The sequence below is a fragment of the Fopius arisanus genome, unplaced genomic scaffold (assembly GCF_000806365.1).
Source record: "Fopius arisanus strain USDA-PBARC FA_bdor unplaced genomic scaffold, ASM80636v1 scaffold00040, whole genome shotgun sequence".
Taxonomy (NCBI): domain Eukaryota; kingdom Metazoa; phylum Arthropoda; class Insecta; order Hymenoptera; family Braconidae; genus Fopius; species Fopius arisanus.
Window position 1 is genome coordinate 788,787 of NW_011887779.1, and position 12,348 is coordinate 801,134.

General features: G+C 40.2%; 1 protein-coding gene across 1 annotated transcript in view; it reads right to left on the bottom strand.

Moving 5' to 3' along the window:
- Positions 1-12,348, bottom strand: part of Tet (Ten-Eleven Translocation (TET) family protein) — a 50,094-nt gene that overhangs the window by 8,025 nt on the left and 29,721 nt on the right. The window contains exons 3-5 of the mRNA XM_011305035.1: positions 7,391-7,645; positions 585-822; positions 116-351 (exon numbers count right to left, since the gene is read on the bottom strand). Of these exons, the coding sequence (XP_011303337.1) occupies positions 116-351; positions 585-822; positions 7,391-7,645 (729 nt within the window). The remainder of the gene's footprint in view (positions 1-115; positions 352-584; positions 823-7,390; positions 7,646-12,348) is intronic.

The window sequence follows — 12,348 nt, forward strand, 5'->3', positions numbered from 1 at the left end:
CAATTACTCGTCACTGCCGCGTGACTCGTGACTCTTTTAATAGGGCTCAGGGGTGGTTGTTAAGGGCTTTCTTTTTTTTTTGGTCAATGGGGGTGGGAGGGTCTAGGTGTCTCACCTGTTGCTGGTAGCCGTTGACGTACTCCTGGCGTTCGTAACCAACCGATTGGTTGGGGGTAGCTGCTGGGTCCATGAATTGACCATTTAGGGGTCTTTGGGAGGGTGGGGCACCTGTTTGGGGTGCCACTGGGGCTAGGGGCGATGGTTGCCCTGTTATCGTGTATTGGCCTGTGCTACCTGCACGCTGAAAGGCCGATTGATCCGTTGCGATGAACGCCTGCTGCTGGTATGTCACTGGAACCATGAGAATTTGCTCTTCTAGTTTTGCGTGAAGCGAAAAACGACAGTGTTAATTATGGTTGTGCTTGCGGTGATGGGGATGTGGGTCAGGGGATTCTGAAGATTTATATCATTTTTCTGTCTGTAAATTTTTAAACATTTCTTGAATTTAATTCTCCAGAATCCCGTCGCCCGTATCCATTGTCAAATAATTTCTCTGAATCCAGAGAACAGGTTGTGGGTGTTACCTGCTTGAGGATGATAAGGGGTTGCAGCACTGTATTGCGTGTGATATCTCAGCTCGTCGAGCTGATTGGGTGGTGGAATTTGCTGGATAAATTGCTGAGGTGGCCATGCAGCTGGAGTTGCCTCAACCGTGACAGCACCCACTGGGGCAACTCCTTGGTGCCATACGGCATTGCCAAATCCAGCTGCTGGTCTAAATCCAGCTCCAGTGTCACCATAAAACGGCATCACCCCCGGTGACTAAAAAAAGAATAAATGGAAGCCATAAATTTCAGGAGGTAAAATTCTTCACTCGGAAATTTCCGAGACAATGAATGTTTTTTCTTTCGAAAAAGAAAAAACTCGTTTGGAAACTCGTGAATCAGAATTTTGCATCGTAAAACACAGGTTTCTGAGGCTATACTGAATATTTTATTTAGTGTCGTCTGTGCAAGAGCTCGGGGCATTCTTCTCCTTCACTTTCACTCACAAGTTTCGAGGGAAATGGCGGAATGAGGGTGAAACAAAGAGGGAGGGAGAAAAAAAAACACTCTGGCTTATCCCGTTAAAACTTTGCTGGCTTTGATGCACCCCTCGGTGTTGAGGGTCTCTGTTGATATCACTCCACTCTCGTTTTTACCATCTCCTTTGTACCTATGGCTCACTTTATCCTGGGGTACCAGGGAAAACTCGGAAAAACAGGGGGTGAAAATTTATAGCGTGCGCGCGAAAGAGCTTTCAACGGCGACATAATACCTAGACGAGGTGAAAGAATAGTCCGAACGTTCGAGGATGAGCGATTTTCAGGGAGAATTTTCCCAGTGGATTTATGAGTATCCCCAGGGTGTACAGCCCATTGCAATACTCAGTAATTCTGTTTATGTTTAAAACCATAAAAATAATCGTGAGATTCAATTTAATTTGTCGAGGACTTGAAGTAATCATGAATTAATGACAAAAATAAAAAATGGCATCGACTCTAAATAGCTCTGGGACAATTCAATTATCCAGCATTGAATTACGATGGTAATCCCGGTGGCCCCTAGCTCGTGGTCGGAAGCGAATTTCCTCGGGTCGGTTAACGCATCCCTGGAAATTCAAACGGAAGTTCAGTCTGTGGTATTTCAAGCGGACTTTGGGGTGGCAATGAGTGAGAATGAGATGGTGGATCTGAGGTCTCTCCTACAAGTCTCCAACCTCCCGGTGCATTCACCAGAAGCTTCTAGTTTCCGCGATGGCCAACGGGCCCCACTAGCCACTAGAACCGACTCGTTTCCCTTTACTGGCGGATGTGGACGAGATCTTTCCCTCTAAATTGCCCTTTCATCCCCGTATCCAACACTTCCACCGTTCAAGTAATCTCCAAGGCACATTGTTTCCGACTTCACGGAGATTCTCGACATCTCAATGCCACCCTGGGCACTTGCAAAGCGGTTTATACACAAAATATTATACTTCAAATATATCTACATCAATTAAAAATTTTTTCAACGATTTTTCAAGCTTCTGGAAATTTCAGGAAAATTTTTCAATTAATAAAAAATCCCTGTATATTAATTATTATCATTATTAATTAATTTTTATGAATTTATTCATTCGGGAAATGCGGGAAATTGAGAAAATTGATCGGAATTTCATAGAATTGACTCAAAAGGAGAATACAAATAGGTACAGTGTTTTTCTCTGTCAACCCAGTATTTTTGTAATTGGTCTGATTGGGCTCTTTGATGTGTGCCTGCAATCAAAATAATTGGATTACTAATTAGGCGAGTTTTGTTTGCTGGCAAACGTCAGCCTTCATTAAACCATTCGACCGGTGTCGGGGGGAGGTGAAGTATACTTCGTGTGTGCACGGAAAACAGGGAAATTGATTGTCAATTGGCAGCTTCAACTGATTGGTGATGCCCAGGTATGAAAGGGGGCAATGTATTTGGGAAATGAGTTGTTTACTTTCAGTGATAATCATTGAGTAGTCGACAGTTGAAATGGTGCAAACAGTTTAATTAATCGGGAATTCATCCATTTATTTCAATTATCAATGATTAATTTCGCACTTTGTCGGTAATTTTTTCACTCTGGAATTCCGAGGGATTTTCATTCGCATGGGAAATGGAAATTTCTATTGTCAATATTTTGAGAGTCTTGATTCTCAAACATTTCCATTGTCGTATGAAAATGAAATTCATCGGAGAAATCAAACATCGTGGTAAATTGAATTTCAAATGACTTCGCAATTGAGGGAATAGTCCCCTGAATTTTCACCATTTTCCAACATCTCCATTAAACATCAGATTGAAATTCAAATTTCCATTGAATTTTCATGAAATTTTTCCGCTTCCGATCACCGAAAAAAAAAAAAAACGATTGCATTATTTTAATCGTCAACGATTTTACGCACATGTTTTATTATTATTTATAAATATTTTGAACCAAAGAGGACAGAAGAAAATCAAAGAATTTTTATGTTGATGGATTGGGTTTGAGTCGAAGGAGCACTAGTAGTTGAAGTGAGGATAAAGGTGGTGGTTGAAGTTGATGGAGATGGAGGAAAGGGCGAGGTGATGCGGTTTGGAAAATGGGTGTTGAAGGGATGCCGCAAGTGGCCCTGTGGATTGGTGTTTGTGGTGGGTCTGATAACATCGAAGGAGTGTGAGAGAGGGAGGGAATGTTGCACGAGTAGAAAGGGTATGAGTTTGTACGGGCATTGAGCCAAGTGAACCGCTGTACCGACACCCTCAAACCATTGCCAAGCTTTCAACCCAGTATCCGATCTTTGCAAACGTGTGTCGAGGCTGTTTCCCTCTTTCATCCCCTCATGGTGTTAGTAAGGGATGAGTGGCCATGGAAAATCCGTGACATTTGATAGCGTGCCACCCTGACCTACCACCACGGAATTTATTGTGGCCAATAAAACAAGAATTCAATACAAATCCCCAACTCCATTTTTCCATACAATAAACCCAGATTTAATCCAGCATAATTACTTTAGAAATTAATTTGAGGAAATTACAAAATCAATCACTTCAAATTTTTTTTTGGCTGTACAATAATTGGTGAAATTAATTGCAACGAATTAATGGGGATTTTCGAGTTGTCGATTTTTTTTTGAGCAACGAGAGGTAATTGAAATGTCACTTGAAGTTAACTGACGTTTTGAGAGCGATCACAGCTGGGATCACGAATTGGTGGGTAATCCCGGAATTTTTATCACTCCCTTTTACACCGCGGGTGACACGAACGGGTGAAAAGGAAAAGTGAGGATCATCAATGGGCGATTGTATATCGACAGAACCAATTGGCGGTTTCAATCGCATTGGCTAGTGTTAACGCGCATCGGAATTTCACCTGCGTATAATTCATTGACACTTCTGATGGGATTGGATCATCAATGAATGGACGACACGCGAGTTATGAATTTATCGGTGATTCAGTAACAATTCACCGAATTGTAATAGTTATTATTGAAAATTAAAAATTCATTACCGGAATTCATTCATTCAAAAATTATTTTTTTGGTTTCCGCAAAAAATTTAATTGGTAAAACAAGTATTTTATCTAATTGTACATTAATTAAAACTTTTTAAAATGTTTGGATAGTGGTTAATTAATTAATTAATGGGTAATTTAATTGGTGATAGAGAGAAGTTTGAGTTGATTTGTGGTGGATTTAATGAACCAATTAATTTTGGCGGATCAATGTGTGCGAATTAATTTTAAATTGATGATAAGGAGTGATAAAATGGGGGCGAGTCGTCAGGAATTACAAGTTTTATTTTCTGCTACGTCTGGGGGATTCCCCCGTCCCCGGGAACTCAATCGATTGTTCGGAAAAAAAGACACGACCGAAATTACATCCAGAGAGAATTTTAAATTTCATTATTCAAATTACGCGGTATAAATTACTCATTTCTAAGTAAAAAAAATTGGACGCTGGGGTGGCGGCAGAGAAACTCATTATTCAAATTGTTTCACGAATAAATTCTTCTATTTTATGAGAATAATACACGAATGTGTAAATCGCCATTTCTTTAATGGAATTACAAATGGTATGATATGAATTAAATTTCATGGAATAAATTGCTGGTGTAATTTTAAAAGTACAAACTTTCAATTTTATTCTAGTTGATCGACTGATTAATTGGAAATTATCGGATAATTGTATTTATTTTTTGGGTTTATGTCTCTTTTTTGATTTTTGAATTTTTCATTTCATTTTTATTTTACGGAAGAGTAAAAATAAAAAATGGAGACGCAACTGTAGAGTAAATTAATCCAAACCCGAAACGACTAATTCTATAATATAAAAGAGAGTTAATTCTCAAAGAGCGGTGAGAGTCGAAAAATTCAAATTTCATGCTTAACATTCTCCTGAGAACTAAATTGGTAATTTTGATGTTCAGGAACCGAGTAATTTAATTATGCAAATTCTGCAAAATTGCGGAGTCTAACCCGGAAAAAATAATCTCCACTAGCAAGGAAATTTATAGGATAAAATTTAAAAAAAAAACTCCATTGAGAAAACCGTAGCCTTTGTTCCCGGATTTTTAATATGACGAGGAATTCTAATAAAAATTCCTCAACACCGGAAAAATTTATTCCCCATGTGATGAAATAAAGCAATTCCCGAGAATTAATTTAAAATTCCCGGACAAAGAAATTCCCGCTCTCCGTTGTGAATTCCTGATGAAATTAATGAAATTACTACTCATGAATAATGAAGACAATTTAATTAATGAGTCAATCCTCCAAATCCAATTATTACCCAGACCCTGAGTTTCCAAAATTCGGAATTTCATTTCAAACATAAAAATAAAAAAATCCTGAGTTCCGGTGGATGAAGTCATTTCAGGGAATTAATAAAAAATTCGGTACAGAGAGGATTTGAGGTGTGCCAGCGGTGCAAATAGCCAATGAAATTAATGGAATTACCGTTGGTGAATGATTAAGGTAATTTGACCGCGTCACGAGTAACGAAACATCAGTGGTGCCTTTGTTTCGAATTCCGGCTCGTTGGGCCGGGTAGTTTTCCCCTTTTCCCCTTTTCCCCTTTTCCCCTTTTCCCTTTCCACAGGTGTAGTACGAGATATAGGCAGTGGGTCGGATATATCCAAGTGAAAACCACATGTGCCCTCAATCGCCCATTGGCTTTCCCATTTCATCTCTCTCCCACCGCACTACGGCTTATGAGCTTGCATATCTCCCCATCCCCTACAACCGCCACCCACTAACCACCCGCACAACCCCCCCGCACACCCTCTCGCCCCGTCAACCCCTAAAAACAAGGACCGGAATTTCGAGGTCTCGGTTTCGTGCATAATTGTGCGTTCTGTACCCGGAACACACCATTTCTTCTGCCGAGGTTTCAACAATTATTTCCAGTTCAGCCTGATATGTTTGCGGGTGCACCTGATTTATATTCATGACTGATGAACATCTAGTTTCGGTTGGTTTGGCTTAGGGGAAATTTGGCAATTATGTTTGACGTGACTGCACCGAGAGACATTGTGATAGAGGTGGTAAAGGTGCTATAATTTATTCACGAATTAATTATCAATTTGAATATTTTCGGAAAATTTTGAAATTCATTTTTCCCGGTTTTTCGGGATTTATGGGGAATGATTTTTTGTTCAGCGGAAATTATTAGGAGGTATTGTCGGAAAATTGAGAAGAATAATTGGGGAGACTGACGATTAAAAAATGGTGGTACCCAGGACATAACCCATCTGACGTGGCGCATCGTGAAGGGGTGTGTTAGACCAGTGGCAGACGTCGGCTCAACCGGGGGGTGGGTGGTGACCGACCGCCAACGCGAATCAATACCCGCAGGAACAGGAACCGCCAAGCAACGGCGTGCACCAGAGAAAGCTGGAGAGAGTTGAGAATTCCAAACGAGAAACGAGAGAGAGACTCACCCCGATCATCCAATTTTACCCTAGACTACGTGAATTCTCGTGGAAATTCATCGGGAAAATTCCGTGAACAATTATGCAATTATGCACGCCTCACCCCCTCTTTTCCACCTCTTGCAAAATACGAAAAATATTAACAATCTAAATGACTGGACGAAGAATTCTGTAATGAAGATGTAAAGAGAGACGAGTTCGCGTCCGGTTTCCGACCTCTGGATTCATTTTGAAATCCCCAGTCTGACATTTAATAATAAAAATGATATTTCAGTCCAGAGGCTTGATAATTTTTTAATTCAATCCCATTATCGTTGAATGGCCGACAAGATTATCTTTGTACTACTCTCAATTCAGTCGCAAAATGTTAAAATACGATAAATGGGATTAAGCGTCACGTTATCTCGGAAAATATCGATTTAAGACGAAAATATTGAAGACCTTTTTTATAGCTAATTAAATTCCCAACAAAAAAGATCTCCTACAATTTTTTTCTAAAATCAATAGTTTATGAGCTAAATCATAATTAACAAACGTCGTCCACAGTTCCGACTGAATTAATCAATCGAATAATTCCTGTATCAATTAATTAAGTTCTGAAATTCGCGATGCAATGGTAACAGGGACATTTCAGTCTCAGGATGATGTATATTCACATGAGAGAGGCGTTTCTAGGCTGACACGAGAAGACGAGTGTAATTCTACGATAGTGACTATAAATGGCCCGAGGGTCTGGTGACGCACCTGAATGCAATCAGAATAATCAGAAGGAAACTGGAGCGTCCTGATAAGACCCCAGTACCCTCCCAGGATTTTTTCAATTACAATTGAATTACAATTGAGAGAGAAAACTACTGAAGCGTCAAAAAAAAAATGCGACGAACGTTTTAGTTTTAATTATTATAATTTTTTTTGGAGACACTCACCATTGAGACGACTGGAGGCGGTGGATTTCCGTTCCTCAATACACCCGATTGCTGATTCGCTGCGGGATTGAGGTTGTCCTTGGTCTGCTGCATGGGATCAGTGTGAATTGACTGCTGATTTTGCTGCTGCTGTTGCTGTTGCTGCTGCTGGGGTGCCTGATGCTGTTGGAGACCACCAATACCAGCCTGAGGACTGCCAAGACCTGTTGGCGCACTGTCTGGAGTACTCACTTGTCTCGCTATTTTTCGGTAACTCTGCAACAGTAAATTATTTATTTTATTACTCATAAATTGTGGAGAGAAATTATTGAATCATCTGACGGGTACATTTTTAGTCTTTTCAGTTCTCGGGGGGAATCGATCGGTTATCTTGGGACGTTTATAAATCCCCTTCGCTGATTTAATAACTATTCTCTCAAATATGAAAACGAATCGACAGTTCATTATGAATCGTTCGACGTGACCTCAATGGTCTTGAAATAACCAGCTATGAGCTAAACTGGGACACAGGTAAACCCAAGCTGTTGCCATAAGTTCAATGCGCTAGTGGCAATAACCGCAAATGATGTTCTCATGGTTTTGAACTACATCGGTTGTTTCAAGAGCCCATTACAGCGATAACTCTAGTCTTTACAGGGTGATAAAAAATTAACAACACGTATCGTGATCAAGAATAAATTTCCTGTTTCGATAATGGTTATGGAATATTTATTTGAATTTTATTCAAATATTTTTACCCCACGATCCATCGAAATCTCACGAGTCTGAAAAATGATTGAGTTATTGCCAGTGACTCATTCGCAATTGCAGAATTAATTGGCTGGCATAACTCAGAGGAAATGGGCACTTAGTCGATTTAATTCGATGAAAAATTCGTTTGATAAATCAGCCGAGTTGAGTCCAATAAACTTTTAATGAAAAATATTTTCCATGATTTCAGTTGGAGGGAAAATTCATCGTGCGACCAGTACCTCACACCCTCGATTAATCGCCAACATTTTTGGGAGGAAATCGTGTCGTAAAGTATTCGCAGACAATGGCGGAATTATTAATGGACCCTCCACTTGGCGAATTATCAAAGTTTCAGGGGGGAGGGCCCAAAGCGACTAGTGTCTCTTAAAACTTTCAACATGCATTTCCTCCACTTCGCGATGAATCGCGGCATGAGAAATCTATCGATTGCAATGAGCGGAAATCGAAATTATTTTTTATAATTAAAAAAAAATGGGGAATAAATTACTATTAAATTTATTGGGTTCAATGATTTTTTTTTTTTGGAACCAGTTGCCAATATTTTTGTGAAAAATAATATTTCTCTGGGTGTCGGGGATTTTGTCAGGGGAAACAATTTTTTTTTTTTTGGTGTCGGAAAAACATTTGTCTCTCGCGACATTTTGGCACTCCGCCCGAACCGGAAACTGGTGATCAGTCCTTCCGGTCGAATTCGATTATGGCCATTGGGGATCTTGTGTATATCGGGAATGATTTTTTTTTCGCTGGGGACGAAAGTTTTGGCAGAAATTACAGAGACATCCGGGATGTCTAAATGTCCCAGGGAATGTACACAGATTTTTCGGGGAGCATTTAATTCTAATTCATGTTAAAAATGGTTTAAAAAGAAATAACAATTTTTCTAACATTTAATTGTAAATGTCAATTGTTAGGAATTCTTCAACTTTCAATATAAATTTTCTCGCCTCGTGCTGGGGTCATTCCTCCTGCCAAATTTAATTTTCGAATCTCTGTCGACCCCGACACTGAATGTCGCTAAAAACGACCGAGGGAGAGGTTCTCCGTTTATCCTCCATTTACCTTCTGCCTGGCAAAATGCAATTTGCGAGGTGCATCGTAAAACTGGGTGGCGAACAATATAAGATGCGAGAGGGAGGTCTTCAGGGACGCCTTGTGGCAAGACTTTAATATCGAAGTCGAGGAGGCAATCACTCCCGTCGCGTACAGTCACACACGAAAACTCATTCTCAACCGAAAAAATTCAAATCCCCAGATTGAAACGCGAAAAGAATAAAACGAAATCCGCAAAATTCGCGAAAAACAGCAGGGGAAAAATTTCACCTCGACACCTATCGATTTATCTCGAAAACTATCGATCTCCGGTGAACACATGATGAGAGTTTTTTGGAGTTGATTAATTTTCCAATAAAAACTTTCTCATCATATTTTTTCCTAAAATCGATAATTTTGGAGATAAATCGTTAATTAAGACAAATGCTGAATGTGCAGTTTCTCATTTCTTCTCGTATTCAATTTTTTTGAGATATTTTTTTTTTGTGAGTGCATCGGCAATCCATTATGGTATGAATTTCCGAAAATCCTATGGGAATTAATCCCTGAATTATCGGTTACAGTTATCGCCAATGTAATCAATAAATTTCGACAATAAACCGCGCACTAGGTAATCAAGAAGTTGGAGTTATTAATACACTCGTCATAATTTATAATTCCACCAGGTTCAATCTGCATCCGCGATTCCATAACTTTTGAGTGGAACCCGAGTAAACTCCCACCGAACTTTTCCAAAAGTTCACCAAGCAGTTTTCACGTTAATTTCAGCACTCCTTCGACCAGAACAATTCCTGCATCGTTGTAAATTATTCATGAAAATCAATTGGATCGAGTTGTCAAAGTCAACACGCCGAGCAAATCACGAGACTCCATCTCCATTATTCTACATTTAATTACAAATCATCAAGTCAACCCTCTCGCCCCCACCACCCGTTCCAGTTACAAAATTACTTTCCAAATTTTCCCCCCAAAAAAAATGTCAACCTCCCACCAACTTCAATATTCAAAATTTGATCAAATAATAAACAAATTCATCTGCGAGGAGTCACTCCCAATTTTTTGAAATATTAAACAATTTTTTTTAAATTAAAATGAAAAATTAGACATTTCGAATTTAATTGAATCGATCTGAGGCAAGAGTAGTTGAAAAAAAAACTGTGTGTAATGAGAGCAATCTCTGAAAGTGCTTGCAATATATCTGGAAAGAAAAACTATACGAGAAATAAAACAGAGAGGACTGGTGACACCCTGAGGTGGAGTTTGATAGAGAGTTAGCCATTCGAAGCAAAGAGCCCCTAACCCCCAGCATTTAGCGTCTAAACCCCCTGGAACTGAGGCTTCCTTGGAGACTCCTCAGGGGAGGATTTACCCACCACGTGCTCCAACCGCATAAACACGTGGCTACCCTCACTCCTCTTCCCTCCATTCCAGTGATCAAAAGAAGAAGAATAAAAGAAAAGAGCACCTCTGTAGTAGCTCCTCAAGTCGCTTTTTTCCCCTCTTTATCCTCTCCCTCGCTCCTCGACAGAAGTCGAGTATCAATTCACCCCCCGACGAATTCCAACTCCATCAAGTGAAAAAAAAGATTATCCTCTTCCGCATTTCAAAAAATAACTTTATGATAAGATTTTGAATGTCTGAAGTTGGAACTTTAAAGTTTAATAAATAATAATTTGAGGAATAATTTATGGAGGGCTCGGGGGAATTCCAGAAATTGGTCTTTAAAAAAATTTATAATTCCCTTGAGGGGGCGGAAGGGGTGAGCCCTCGGGCATTCAGGTGTAAATCGAGGGAGAAAACACAAACCAAATCCGACAATTTATGTAACTTTTCCCGCGCAATGAACAGACTCTGGAAAGACGGATAATTTGACCTCGGCGCCGTTCACTGAACCGTCTCCCCGTTTTTTTTTTTTACCTCTCGGTTTTTTTTTTACTCCCCTCTCTCCCACCCTCTCTCGTATGCACACGTTTGCGAGATGTAAAAATAGAATCGAGCGACAGGAAAAAAAATCGAGAGGAACGACAGAATGAAGAACCGAGTGTCACTGTCGTTTCCAATACTGACAAGACAATCTTCAATTGCATACATTTCTGGGGGCGGTCTGGGTGGTACCCCCCACCGTGCCCCACGTCTCAGAGGGCTAAAATCGATCCCTTCATTTATGCACTTGAAATACACATGGAAATATTTATTACTGAATGCATGTCTCCATAATGTCAAAAATATTTATCGTGCAATAAAAATGTATAGCAACAAATTAATTTTTTAATTCCGATTTCATTTGCGCAAAATGAAGATGAAATTAATGAAGACCCGCCACAGATCTCTCCCCCAAAAATTTGTTCTTCAAATTCGTTCCTCAAATTCGTTATTAAAAATCGTTAACAATTAATTAACAGAAACCGTTTCCAAATCGTTCCTCTTTTTCGCGCGCAAATAAAATTCCGGGCTGCCCCCCCCCCCCAAAAAAAAAAAATTCACCCGATCCCTAAAAATTTTCAACTTTACGATCTCACCTGATCCTCTGATCCGCTCAAAGTTTTTACTCCAGCATCGTCACGCTGGCGGTACCCCGACGATCTCCAGAAAAAATCATACCGCAAAATAAAAAAATTCAGCGAAACCACACCCGATATAAAAATCCCCCGATACTCCGGTTTTCCCGATTGACAGATAATTAATTAATTAATTAATATCAGAGCTTTCCGCGAAATATCGTGTGACACCGGTGGTAGAGTAAACGCAACTATTCGCGCGTGCCGTACGCCGAGTGACTCCGCCGTGGAGTCCTATCTTTCACTGCCCATCCTCGTTTGATACCAAGTATGCCCCTCTTTCCCTCTTTCCACCCCCTCTTTTCCAATCCGTCTACCCCCACGGCATCGGGGCACACCGGTTGGTTGGGGAAGTCCCTCTCTTCAAGTCTCGGCCCTCCGAAGGCGCGCAATTGACGCGCGACTTCGGCTCTCTTTTGGGGGGGATGAGAGGGTAGCTCTGGGGTGGGAGGAACAATTCCGCAGACTCGGTTATTCTCGTGTCTTTCCGCTCTGGGATCCTCTCTCTTTCGGTCTGGGGACAATCCAACACTTCACTGTTGTTACATTTTTCCCGGTTTATTTCGCTTTTTTTCGTAAACATTTTCGTTGGTTTTC